Source organism: Trachurus japonicus, chromosome 22 (genome assembly GCF_045865225.1).
Source record: "Trachurus japonicus isolate A0001 chromosome 22, Traja_1.0".
NCBI classification, from domain to species: domain Eukaryota; kingdom Metazoa; phylum Chordata; class Actinopteri; order Carangiformes; family Carangidae; genus Trachurus; species Trachurus japonicus.
In genome coordinates this window covers 5,607,417-5,621,369 of record NC_140928.1, presented here as the reverse complement: position 1 = coordinate 5,621,369, position 13,953 = coordinate 5,607,417, and the positions used below count along the sequence as shown (strand labels likewise).

General features: G+C 45.1%; 1 protein-coding gene across 1 annotated transcript; it reads right to left on the bottom strand.

The window, feature by feature from the left end:
* Positions 1 to 962: 962 nt before the first annotated feature.
* LOC146963318 (uncharacterized) lies at positions 963 to 13,508 on the bottom strand. The gene is made up of 18 exons (XM_085767842.1): positions 13,256 to 13,508; positions 12,569 to 12,692; positions 12,281 to 12,417; positions 10,977 to 11,146; positions 10,018 to 10,216; positions 9,326 to 9,588; positions 9,154 to 9,239; positions 8,994 to 9,055; positions 8,591 to 8,829; positions 7,159 to 7,348; positions 6,959 to 7,079; positions 5,636 to 5,777; positions 5,385 to 5,552; positions 5,169 to 5,247; positions 3,916 to 4,226; positions 2,915 to 3,032; positions 2,013 to 2,082; positions 963 to 1,383 (listed from the first exon to the last, which is right to left on the bottom strand). The coding sequence occupies exons 2-18, from the start codon at positions 12,690 to 12,692 to the stop codon at positions 1,055 to 1,057; spliced, it is 2,808 nt and encodes a 935-aa protein (XP_085623968.1). The 5' UTR covers positions 13,256 to 13,508; the 3' UTR covers positions 963 to 1,054.
* Positions 13,509 to 13,953: the final 445 nt, after the last annotated feature.

The following is a 13,953-nucleotide window of genomic DNA, read 5'->3' as shown; positions in this document are numbered from 1 at the left end:
TAGATCCAAATAACGGCTGTTTAGAAGTTCGCTCTGATGTTTTTCGGAGAGAGTGAAACTCCACCTGTGGAGCAACGGCCGCGACATCACAGAGGCAGCCAGCTGGTCTGCTGACGTGCTCGGGCGGCCAGAACTACGTCGACACCGCGGCGGACAAAACGTTCGTTAATTAACTTACCCGCAGGCTTTTAGAGGTTTACCATTGGCTGGTTAACTTCTTTTTAGGATATAAATGCTGGTCTCATTGATGAAATCTAACAATTGTGGCAGTTTGTTTGAATGAAAAGTGAAGCTTCCTGTGTGTACTGGACAGAGGAGTGGCGCTGCCTGGGGGCTCAGTATGTACAGAAATCACCACATTTACATCAATAAAAACATGTTTTACAATGAACCGATCAGCCTGCATTACATTTTTTTAATTTATATATCCACCTTTTTCTGAACCTCAAAAACGTAAGCCGGTTTTGCTCTTCCGGCGGAATTTTATATTTACGTTTCCATGGTTTCAGTAGTCGTGGTAAATGCATGGAATTTTTTTTTTTCAATGACAATCTGTAAAACAAGATTGTGTGTTTTTCTCGCGAGAGCAAAATTGGGTACACAAATAAGGATAAATAAAGGTGAATGTTGCATATTATTTCTCAAAAATGTGCATTGAGGACCCTTTCAACACCTGAAACCAATATAAATACCAGGTGATGGATCCTTTAAAATATAGACTTATTTAATTTTTTCCGGAACAATTTCTCATGTCGGGGCTTCAATACAAGAGGGACATTACAGACGAGCAGTATGGAGGTATTTGGATGTTTTTTGGTGTGTCTTTTTGGACGAAGAAAACTGAGCACCATTCACAACCATTACATGGACAAGTACTGCTGCACGGACCCCCCCCGTAACTCCGAGAAGGCACGGAGGACTCTGAAAATTCTCCCAGCCCTTAGTCCACATGAGGGTGAGTAGATAATGAGTGAAATTAGAATTTTGGGTGAACTATCCCTTTGATGGATCCATCCAGAACCGTCTCACAGGTGATAAAACTGGACCCAGAGACTCAGAACTCCAGCAGCAGCGTCAGCGGCTCTGCAGAGTTCAGCACCAGCTCTTGTTTCTGTCCGTACACGCCCTGCTCCACCGTCGCGCCCGACTTCACGCACTTGGCCGAGGCCGCCATGAGCTCCCTGCAGGCGGACGCCAGGTTAGAGAGCAGCTGAGCTCCGCGCCACGGCTCACACCCGCCTTTATACTGCACCCGCCTCTTCGCCGCCGGCTCCCCTAGCAGGGAGTCCTGGGGGATGAATAAAACGCTCCCGGGAAGGTCGAGAACCGAGGCCGGGCGGCCGCCGGCGCTCCGGAAAAGTTTAGTGGTCATGAGGCGGTCGGCTGTGGACGGGATCACAGGACAGGAGACAAAGTTAAAGGGATAGTTCACCCAAAATTCAAATTTCACTCATTATCTACTCACCCTAAGAGCTGTGAGAATTTCCACATAATGGTTGTCAATGGATACCAACTTTCTTCGTCCAAAAAGACACACCAAAAAACATCCTCCATACAGCTCGTCTGTAATGTCCCTCTTGTATTGAAGCCCCGACATGAGAAATTGTTCCGCCGGTCAGGAAGAGCAGTGAACTGAGACACTGGGAGCTTCCGCTACAAACAAGCTTAAAATATAGACTTATTTACTTTTTTTCGGAACAATTTCTCATGTTGGGGCTTCAATACAAGAGAGACATTACAGACGAGCAGTATGGAGGTATTTGGATGTTTTTTGGTGTGTCTTTTTGGACGAAGAAAGTTGGTATCCATTGACAACCATTATATGGACAAATACTGCTGCGCGGACCCCCCCGTAACTCAGAAAAGGCTCTGAAACTTCTCACAGCCCTTAGTCGACATGAGGGTGAGTAGATAATGAGTGAAATTTGAATTTTGGGTGAACTATCCCTTTAACACAGAGGAACTCAACGTGTGGATGGAAGAGTGACTTTCAGAATAAAAGCACGTCTTACCAACTTCATGAGTGACGTCTTCGGCGGCTCCGTGGAAAAAACAAACGAACACAACCATCCCCTCCTGGATCTGAAGACAGAGGCACAGATAGGAAATATTATATTCATTCATTTTAACCCTCAGCCTCCCTGGAACTACTTTCTGGTGATCAACTATTACAAATATCCATCCGCCCAGTACTCCTGTGTAGCATCTCTGATTTTAACTCTCATTTTTGTGTCAAGATATTTCCCTTTAAAGGAATAGTTTAACATTTTTGGCAAATTGGACCATTACCATATAATCCCTATAGTTTTAGGAGTAGGTTTGTTACCTTTAATTGTCGGTGCAAGCTATTTTTAGAACGGCGGAGCAGAGCCGTGAGCTGCTCAGAGCTACGCTACGGAGGCTCATGGGATTTCTTGGTTTCCCTCATCAAACTCATCAAATACACAATCCAACAACTCCAAAACACTCTGGTGGACAAGTTGTGACCGGCACATTCACCACGCTATGAGATAATAACAGAACGTTACCAGACAGAGTTGTTCTTGAGGCAAATGCAGAGACTGCTTGATAAAAAACTGCCCCCGACGGTCGGGAACGTGCATCAGCGGTTTGTCCACCAGAGCATTTTGGAGTTGTTGGATTTTGTATTTGATGAGTTTGATGAGGGAAACCAAGAAATCCCACTAGCCTCCGTAGTGTAGCTCTGAGCAGCTCGCGGCTCTGCTCCACCGATCTAAAAATATCTTGCACCGACAAATAAAGATAAAGAACCTACTGCTATGACTATAGGGATTATGGCAATGTGCCAATTTGCCAAAATGTTGAACTATCCCTTTAAGCCAGTGTTGGACTGACAAAACAACATGAGTCTCTAAATCTCTAGAAAAATAAATTCAATCAAACTTGAACCCACCTCCGCCCACTGAGCTTCAGCTCCGTCCAGCGCTGGCTTGATCTTAACTTTGGCCCGGCTGCACTGCTGGATGACGGTCCGAGCCTGAAGCCTCCGGGGGGTCTGGAGGACAGCTGGGCTGCTCACGCACACACACACACACACACACACACACACACACCCACACCCACACACACACAGTCAGTCAGTCAGTCAACATGTGTTAAAGGGATAGTTCACCCAAAATTCAAATTTCACTCATTACCTACTCACCCTCATGTGGACTAAGGGCTGTGAGAATTTTCAGAGTTATCCGTGGCTTCTCTGAGTTACAGGGGGTCTCGGCGTAGCAGTGCATGTCCATATAACGGTTGCAAATGGATACCAACTGTCTTCGTAACAAAAAGACACACCAAAAAACATCCAAATACCTCCATGCTGCTCATATGTAATGTCCGTCTTGTATTGAAGCCCCGAAATGCGAAATTGTTCCGAAAAAAATTAAATAAGTCTATGTTTCAAGCTTGTTTTGTAGCGGAAGCTCCTCTTCCCGGTTCGTCAAATTTGGACGAACCAGGGTCTATCCTCTTCCCAGTTCGACCAAATTTGACGAACCGGGAAGAGGAGCTTCGAGAAGCTTCCGCTACAAAACAAGCTTGAAATATAGAATTTTTTTCAGGACAATTTCGCATTTCGGGGCTTCAATACAAGACGGACATTACATACGAGCAGCATGGAGGTATTTGGATGTTTTTTGGTGTGTCTTTTTGTTACGAAGACAGTTGGTATCCATTTGCAACCGTTATATGGACATGCACTGCTACGCCGAGACCCCCTGTAACTCAGAGAAGCCACGGAGGACTCTGGAACTTGTCCCAGCCCTTAGTCCACATGAGGGTGAGTAGATAATGAGAAATTTCAATTTTGGGTGAACTATCCCTTTAACAACAGTGCAACCACTAATGTCATTCACACACATTAGTTCTTCTATAGGAGGTGAGTTAAAGTAAATCAGCTCACACCTGTCCACCTGTGGAGGGGGCGTGTCTGCGTGGACCGGTGCAGAGCCGGCGATGGTGAAGACGGGCCACGGTTTGGTGCTCGGGGCCACGACCGGCTCCAGGCCACAGCTGGAGCTGCTTCTACCCGAAGAGACGACGACTCGCTCCTGGTCTCTGCTGACCCGGTTCTGTCTTCGGGGTTTGGATGACGAGGTCTGCAGCCCAACGCGTCGACTTGAAGGTTGAACCTGTTTCCGTGAGGCCGGTGGGATGTGAAGATGATGATGTGGTCTGGAGTCTCTCGTCTCCTCCGCCTGGTCTCCAGGTTTTGCCTGTATGTGGAATCTTTACTTTACTTCTTCAGGAAACTGAGGTCTCTTAAATAATTATAGTAATATCTATATGTTGAATAAAGCGACCTGAGAGTATAAATCTGTGACTTCAGAACCACGGACACTAGCGTCATGGTTTCATCAACAACATGTCTATTAACAACAAATATAATATCATATAAACTGAGGAATGTCAACTGATTTACAGTAGATAAATCAATCTAATCTCTAATTAACTGCACATTTTCTATTTGTTAATAGTGACAAATACTGCTCAAATAATAACTTTGTTAAGCTCCGTGTGAGTGGAAACAGAGACAGTTTATTCTGCGACTGCAGCTGATTAATTTCCAGCAACTAATTCAAAATCTGGTTCAAGCCAAACTCTGTGTTAACCTGTTATTATCATTCTACCTCCGACAGCCCTGAAGTTAATATAAAAATACACACTATAATTAAATATAAATGACAATAAAGCCCCCTCAGTTATGGGATGGCATAGGACAATAATGGGCTTTCTGACCTGTCTCCTGCACTACAAAACTAATGCTTTTGAAAGAATATGAAAACCATGTCTTGATTATATTAATGTAAATATTTCTGCTATAATGACAAGAGCATTTGTATAAAAAACTGTATTATTTTTCTTTATTTAGCTCCCATTGTATTTCAGCCTGTACTGTATAACCATTAGTCACATTTATCTGGAACTGATCTTTCTGTTAGTGTTTTTGGTTTTTAGCTTACAAGCTGAATATAAAACCAAAAACACAAACAGAGAGATCAATTCCAGGTGTGTATATATATATTTCTTTTTTTTGGAAAAAGAAAAAGACAAACATGTCACTTCAACCGTCGCTGTTTAGAATCTTTAAAGTCCTCAGTGTTGTTCTGGTGGATGAAACTGAGAAAACCTACTACCACTCTGTACTCTGAACTCACCACTGGCTGCATCTCTTCGTCCCAGACACTCTCACCACCTTCATCATCATCCTCGTCATCGTTGTCATCGTCCCTCCCACTGTCAACACACAGAGACAAGAAGAGGAACCACATGATCAGTTCATCCTGCTCTATCACTCCTACTGTAAATGATGCTGCTTTTTAAGGAACTAGACACGTTTTCATAAACTTCATTAACTGGAGCCACACACACACCTGTCCAGACCATCAGGTATCTGAGGTGAACCCAGCGGCCGCAGCTCCGCAGACTCCGACCCTCCTGCTGCTCTGTGGCTTCCTGGTTTCTTCCTCTTGTCCCGGCTGCACTGGGAGCAGCTGTCGATCCACTGCACCACGTCGGCTCTCATGGTTTTCCAGAAGAACCTGAGAGAGAGAGAAAAACACCTGCTTCCACCCACTCTTCACAAAGGATGGAGAAGAAAAGAAGAAGAAGACCCTCCTCTCACCTCTCGTTGAGCAGTCGGAGACATTTGTTGAGGTCCAGGTGGTTCAGCTCATTGTGATAATCATTGAGTGCGTCTTCAACCTGCTGTCGGCTCCTCAGAACCAAAGACACCCGATCTCCGCTCACCATGTGGAGCTCATTGTCTGAAACCAGCCACATCAACCACAATGCAGTATAAAGGTAGATGTTTGTGTTAAAGCTCCAAACAGTATAAAGGTAGATGTTTGTGTTAAAGCTCCTTCAAAATAAAGGTAGATGTTTGTGTTAATGCCTTATACAGTATAAAGGTAGATGTTTGTATTAAAGCTCCTTACAGTATAAAGGTAGATGTTTGTGTTAATGCCTTATACAGTATAAAGGTAGATGTTTGTATTAAAGCTCCATACGGTATAAAGGTAGATGTTTGTATTAAAGGAGCATTATTGCAAATACAGCAGTAATAGCATAAAATAAGCTGAAATATGCAAAAGATAGGTTGGGAGGAGCCATAACTAAATTTACAAAGAAAATAGCCAACAGTGTAGTGTTCGTGGGGCAAATGCAGAATTTGTCTTTGTTATGACACAAGCCGGCCCAGCGCTTAGCCCCACCTCCTTAACACCACCCTATATAAAGAGGTGCGACGTCACCCTGACTGGCAGGTGAGAGGTCGGTGGCACTGCGAGTACCGGTACTTGAGAATGGCTGAGTGTTCAGGAGCTTGTTTATATCTGATATGCTCTGCCACTGGCTCCATCTAGTGGCCAAATTAAGAATTTAGATTTGCGTTAATGCTCCTTTAAAGCTCCATACGGTATAAAGGTAGATGTTTGTATTAAAGCTCCATACGGTATAAAGGTAGATGTTTGTGTTAAAGCTCCATACGGTATAAAGGTAGATGTTTGTGTTAAAGCTCCATACAGTATAAAGGTAGATGTTTGTGTTAAAGCTCCATACAGTATAAAGGTAGATGTTTGTGTTAAAGCTCCATACAGTATAAAGGTATAGATGTTTGTGTTAAAGCTCCATACAGTATAAAGGTAGATGTCCATGTGTAGTGTGATTAAAGCAGCTCTAGGTTCAATATTAAAACTGTGAAAGTATCAAAGCCTCAGTCCACAGAGAAATGCACACAGCCTGTATTCAGAAACTGAGCCTTAAAACCAGCCGTCAGGACTTCCTGTCACTTTGTGATGTCACAACAAAGCAGTCACCCAAAGCCCCGCCCCCTCACCACCACCTAGCCCCACCATCCATCCAACAACTTGCAGGATTTGGTTTCTCTGAGTGTTTTGACCTTATTCTAATCAGATTACTCTGAGAGAAGGTTCTGGTTTGTACGGACCTTTGATGCTGAACTTCTTGCAGAACCTCCTGAAGGTGTTTTTCTCGACGTAGCTCAGACCGGGAGGATAAGTGCGTTGACGGAGGTAGAGCTCCACAGCGTCGTACTTGGCGAAATGAGTCTGTCAACAGAAGATGAAGAAATTAGAAATATGAACAACACTCTGCATCATCAGCGACCGTCTCCTGCGTCTCACTCACCGCTGCATCGTTGTGGATCAGCAGCGTGGGCACGGCGTCCGGCAGCAGGACTACTTGGTCTCCGCTGCGGTCGAAACAGTCCTCGGTGAAATGGGTGGAGCAGATGGAGGAGCCGGGCTGCGGGTGCCAGTGTGGACGCGCGACAGCCTTCAGCCACCGAGTCAGCAGGCCCACGTCGTCAAAAGGAAACCTGAGGGGACGGATCGACATGTTCAAATATTATAAAGTATCAAACATGGTGATGAAGTGACAGAACAGACCATGATGTAACGTAAAGCCACAGCGCAACGTCAGCATGTTAGCATAGCATCACAGTTAGCATTCAGCTATTAGCCTATCTAATTTAATTGTTTTCATTTTCAACAACCGTATTTTTCTTTTCATTTTAACTTACTCTCATTAGTTAACATGCAGCATCAATTTAATTATGTTCTTGTCCTGCTTTATTCATTTAGTGGAAATTTAATAATGGTTGTTTTTGTGTGTGAAGCCAGAGAGGACCAGTAAAGCACTGTCAAGAAGCTGATGGAGATATAAGTGAAGAAATAATAAAGACAGAAAATGACAAACCACCTGTTTTACACAAATACAGTTGATTCTGATTGGCTGTTAGCCAGCTAGCTTGTTCTGACCTGATTCAATATCATTACTATTAATATTACTATTTATGATACAAATATGACTTGTTGTGGTTGACATTGTCTTTGCTGTATATTATGTCTTTCCTGTTTTAATATTCTTGATATTTAATTAGTTATTGACCCCTGGTGCACTTTAATGTTTTCAACTTTTTAATTGTTTTGCTGCTACAGGAGACTGAAAATGAATGAAATTGAAATTTCCTTGTATAGGCTATGCACTTATGAAATGACAATAAACTTAAAGGTAGGGTTGGTAAAATAAAGGTAAAATAAATAAATAAAATAAATAGGGTTGGAGATCCTGCTGGAAAAACGGTTCTCGCAGGCCACATTTTGAAAATACACAAGTCAAAAGTCCCAGCCCCATGACCTCAGACTTCTGTCTGAAACCACGCCTTCACCTTTCCATGGACATGGGCAAAGACACTCAACATGCATTGCCAGAGCTTTATTGATAGGCTACCCACCAGACTGGAGTGTGGCTTTTGCATGTCAGAGGTAGGAGAGAGGGAGCGAGACAGCATCTTGATTGACACATCACGATCCAATTGACTACAACATAACATTGTACGTGATTGGATGGTGTTTTTTGAGGCTTGTTCGTTCCCCAGGCAAGTGATTTTTGTTTTTGTGAAAAAGCCTTTATCTACTCAGTTGCAATCGGGTGTTAAGAAGATTTCTAGCAGATTAGTAAAGAATGATCCAGAATAAGATCTCCAACCCAACCTTTAACTAACCAACTACTGCAGATTAACTAGGAGGAGTGCCGGTGTGTGGGAACAGACTCGTACTTGTGGAAGGTGAGGCCCAGGCCTCGCTCCACCGGCCCGCAGCAGTTCTTGCAGCTGTAGACGCTGCAGCGGAGCCACTTCCTCTTGGTTCTGTTGAGGCAGGTGCTGCAGCTGGCGATCCAGCGGGCCACGTCCCGGGTCACGGTGCTCCAGTAGAAATGCTTGGTGATCTCTTGCTGGCAGATCCCCTGACTGTAGTGACCCTGGTTGTCGTGGAACTGCTGCAGGATCGAGTTCACCTGGGATCACAGGGAAATACGTGTAGGAGTATTGAAGGAGTCGTGTGTGTTTTTTACAGGGTTTTTCTGTGCTGTGTGTGTCGTCCAGCTTGATGCACGTGCATTTATCTTTTTATTTTGCATCTAAAAGTTATTTTAGTTTTGGTTTATTTATCTATAATTACCTCCTCTCTGCTGCGCGGCACTCTGAGCGGAGGAGAGACTCGAGTGTACATCAGCTCTCCATCTGAAACACAGGAGAAATGTTTCTACATCCTCGTCTCTGCAGGGACTTCCATGTTAATGAGACACTGAGATCTGGTTCATTAACTAATTAAAACTCACCTATTAACCCGAAGCGTTTGGCCTGCTTCTTCAGAATACCTCTGCATTTATTGCTTTGCATCGGTAAAACTCTGTGACTCAGATACCTGCAGGAGGCAACATGATAAAAATGTTCAATTAAACGAAACAATGTGTTGTGTCTGGTGCTGATCGATCGCCTGTTGCTGTTCACCTGGCGATGCGGTTGTACACCACGAAGTTCTGCTCAACGACGGTCGTCCTCCTGTCCTTGTCTCCGCTCGTGGCTCGGAGCCCGGGGTCTGAGTGTGGAGCGGTGAGGCAGTACTGATGCTCCTGCAGCTGAGCAGGAACCTCACAGGGACCAGAGTCTGGTTCTCCAGGTCCAGCAGCAGCAACAGCAGCAGCAGCAGCGGTGGAGAGAAGCTCATCCAGACTGTTCGACTGCAGGAAGTCGTCATCTGAAGGAACCGGAGCCTGGAGACCAGAGGAGATCAACCAATCAGGTTACAGGAACTCCGGGGAGTCTCATTACCAATCAAGTGCAGTTTTAAAGCAGAAGTAAGCGGAATATTTGTGTTAATATTAGTCTTAAATAGTTATATCTTCCGACAGCAATCATTTATATAGAGTGTTTGGTCTGAAACACGGGTCTGTCAGTCACTCTGCTCTGCTGTAAGCCAAGGAGAAAACTTTCCTGTATCCTACAACATTTATCCAATGAGGAGAGAGAACGGCATAAAGGGGCGGTCCTCTCGTGTGTGCAGCCAAGGGATGCGTGTGAATGCGGTGACGTAGGGACGAGGGCGGGGACTGCTAACTCCATCGGCTGACAAGAAGTTAGCCAAAACCACCGGATCGCTTACTTCTGCTTTAATATTTAAACGTCTGTGAGGAACACGTCACCTCGTCCTCTCGCGTTGCCACAGGGATGACGATGGTTGGGACGGCGTCGGGGGATAGAGTCAGCTGACCGTCCTCGCTCAGCGTGAAGCAGGACGAGTCGAAGTGGCGCGAGCAGAGGCGGGAGCTGTAGCGCAGTGAGCCCTCGTCTCTCTGAGCCGCCGCCAGCCACGTCCGCCGCCGCTTGGCCTCCTTTGGAAACCTGCAAAGAAAAACGAAGGAAGAAGACGTTTTTGTTGTTGAATCTGAGAGTCCACCTGCTGCAGATTGAATCCTTGTTAAACGAAGATAGATAAAAGCGTGCAGAAGTTAAAGGGATAGTTCAACATTTTTGGAAAATTGGCCCATTGTCATAATACCTATAGTTTTAGGAGTAGGTTCATTACCTTTAATTGTTGGTGCAAGCTATTTTTAGAACGGCGGAGCAGAGCCGCGAGATGCTCAGAGCTACGCTACGGAAGCTCATGGGATTTCTTGGTTTCCCTCATCAAACTCATCAAATATACAATCCAACAACTCCAAAACGCTCTGAGATAACGGAACATTACGAGACAGAATTGTTTAAGGCAAATGCAGAGACTGCTTGCTGAAAAACTGCCCCCGACGGGAACGCGCATTAGCTGTTTTGCATGAATTTACCTCTAAAACAACTCCGTCTAGTAACGTTCTGTTATTATCTCATAGCGTGGTCAAAGTGCAGGTCACAACTTGTCCACCAGTGCGTTTTGGAGTTGTTGGATTGTGTATTTGATGAGTTTGATGAGGGAAACCAAGAAATTCCATGAGCCTCCGTAACGTAGCTCTGAGCAGCTCACGGCTCTGCTCCGCCTCCGCCGTTCTAAAAGTAGCTTGCACCGACAATTAAAGGTAATGAACCTACTCCTAAAACTATAGGGATTATATGGTAATGGGCCAATTTGCTAAAATGTTGAACTATCCCTTTAAAACCCATGTGACGCCACCTGTGGAAGCCGAGCTCGGGGGAACTGTAGCTGGAGGCGTCGCAGCCGTAGACCAGGCAGAAGTGGACGGCCGGAGCAGGAGCTTCACTGGGAGCTTGGCTCCGACAGACGGTGCAGTCTCTGATCCAGGTCTTCATGGCCTCCGTCACTCCCACCCAGTAATACATCAGCTGGACAAGTAGAGGAGGGGGAGGAGGGGGAGGAGTAAGGAGGAGGAGGAAGAGGGGGAGGATGATGGAGGAGTAGGAGAGAAGAGGAGAAGGTGATAAGATGAAGGAGGAGGAGTAGGAGGAGGAGGAGGAGGATGAAGGAGGATAAGGATGGAGGATGAAGGAGGAGGAAGAGGAGGAGGAGGAGGAGGAAGGAGGATAAGGATGGAGGATGAAGGAGGAGGAGGAGGGAGGATAAGGATGGAGGATGAAGGAGGAGGAGGAGGAGGAGGGAGGATAAGGATGGAGGATGAAGGAGGAGGAGGAGGAGGAGGGAGGATAAGGATGGAGGATGAAGGAGTAGGAAGGAGGATAAGGATGGAGGATGAAGGAGGAGGAGGGAGGATAAGGATGGAGGATGAAGGAGGAGGAGGAGGAGGAGGGAGGATAAGGATGGAGGATGAAGGAGTAGGAAGGAGGATAAGGATGGAGGATGAAGGAGGAGGAGGAGGATGAAGGATAAAGGATGAAGGAGGAGGAGGAGGAAGAGGACGGAGGATGAAGGAGGATAAGGATGGAGGATGAAGGAGGAGGAGGAGGAGGATGAAGGATGAAGGAGGAGGAGGAGGAGGAGGAAGAGGACGGAGGATGAAGGAGGATAAGGATGGAGGATGAAGGAGGAGGAGGAGGAGGGAGGATAAGGATGGAGGATGAAGGAGGAGGAGGAAGGAGGATAAGGATGGAGGATGAAGGAGGAGGAGGAAGGAGGATAAGGATGGAGGATGAAGGAGGAGGAGGATAAGGATGGAGGATGAAGGAGGAGGGAGGATAAGGATGGAGGATGAAGGAGGAGGAGGATAAGGATGGAGGATGAAGGAGGAGGAGGAGGAGGAGGGAGGATAAGGATGGAGGATGAAGGAGGAGGAGGAGGAGGGAGGATAAGGATGGAGGATGAAGGAGGAGGAAGGAGGATAAGGATGGAGGATGAAGGAGGAGGGAGGATAAGGATGGAGGATGAAGGAGGAGGGAGGATAAGGATGAAGGAGGAGGGAGGATAAGGATGGAGGATGAAGGAGGAGGAGGAAGGAGGATGAACATCTGTCTCCAACATCTGCCACACAGCTGATAATTTTGGTCTGAAGTAACTCCACTCACCATGATCTCCCTCACCGCCCGAGACCGGCCGGCGTGGTTGTTGTTGTCATGGTAACGGGTCAGGATCTCCCGCACCTCCTCGTCGCTCCTGACGACCTTGAGAAGGCGGCCTCGGTACGTTCGCCACAGAGAGCCATCTGCAGGACGGAGGAGGAGGAGGAGGAGCGACAGTCAAACACAGTGATCATATTGATTTGTACCTTTGTCATGACTCAGCAGTTTCTTCCTTCAGTCAGGAGTTTGTTCTGATTGGTTCACATGTTTCTCTCCAGTAGGTTGGTTCTGTACCTCTGTAGGAGAAGTGTTTGCTGGCAGCTCTGATGACTGTCTTTGAGCTTTTTGTTGCACCAACAGGATGATTTCCTGCCCGCAGGTAAAGCTCCAGCTTGTCCAGGAAGTCAAATGACGGCATCTGGAGGTGAAGAGACACAGACAACTCTTTACATGCTGTTTTCTTTCTTTCTTTCTTTCTTTAATATTTTTATTTTTAAATGCTTTGTCTTTGAGGTTTGGATGTTGTCTTGAGGTCAAAGGTGAAGTTTGGTAAGTTAGGACGTTGGATAAAGTAAGTTTTAAATCTTGGGAGCTTTGAAATATGAGCAACTTATCAGTAAGTATGTTTCATAGTAAACTGACTGCTTTAGGGCAAAAATCTGCTCTTTTATGAATAAAATAATTTACAAACTTATTACAAAAAAACAATAATTATTGCCACAGACTTATACTCATTAGTTGCAGCTCTCAATCAGCTGATAAATTGATTATTGATTTACTATTTCATTAGGCCTATTAAACTTTTCCTTATGCAGCTAATAAGGCAATAGCCTAAGTCAGATTTTGCATGTGAAATTTGTTACTGACAATTCACAACCAAATAATCAATTGATAAAATGGCTCATTAATAATGATGCATAATAATAAAAATCATAATCGTGACAACAGATAAAAGTTTTCTTCAGTGAGACAGTTCCCCACCTTGCAACATCTTGTGTCCGGTCGTCACAAATCCTCGTTACACCACCGTCAACTTTCTGCAAAAACTCTGGTTTTCTCGCGATATTTTTCCTCGTTACTGATCGGATAATCGATTAAATGTCACTGACTTCATCTAAACCAACAGGTAAATTCTCCAAAGGGACAGATTTCAGGGGAAATTTGTGGCTAAACGCGACGCTCGGTGCTGTGAACATTTAAGCTACAACAGCAACTTGCCATGCACACCGGTAAGAGGATTTTCAAAACAAAAGTTGTAACTTGTTGTAACTTATTTCGATGTCGGTTGTTTATCTCATAATTTAAACTGAGCAGAGCCGTGTAGAAAACATTTTTAATTTGGTGCAATTGATGCTTATTCAAGGTTACAATTTCCCAAAAGAACTGCGTTACTATCACTTTGATTCAAATGTATTTTTCAGGTTGTGCCTTTATTTTGGTGGAAAATGGAGAAACCGGAAGTTATATTGTTGCCACTAAAACGGTTTTGTTTTTTTTGGGTGCAGAAGCAGCTGTACCCCCACGCTCTTCATTTCCGGCTCCTGCAGAGCTGAGCGCCCCCTGCTGCCCCGGAGGAGACAGATCAGCTTTATTACCTGCACACATGTTCTGATGAGGTCTATAAATTATGAATAATTCTTTAAAAAATAACGATAAAATTGAAATTGTTTAGTTTTTTT

Bases quoted from the DNA above. Each gene is read 5' to 3' on its own strand.
- LOC146963318 (XM_085767842.1), bottom strand. From the start codon at position 12,692: ATGCCGTCATTTGACTTCCTGGACAAGCTGGAGCTTTACCTGCGGGCA. The intron at 10,217-10,976 runs GTGGCGTCACAT...TTTTCTTTGCAG, and splicing joins CCCGAGCTCGGCTTCCACAG to GTTTCCAAAGGAGGCCAAGC. The intron at 9,589-10,017 runs GTGACGTGTTCC...TCTGGTCTCCAG, and splicing joins TGGCAACGCGAGAGGACGAG to GCTCCGGTTCCTTCAGATGA.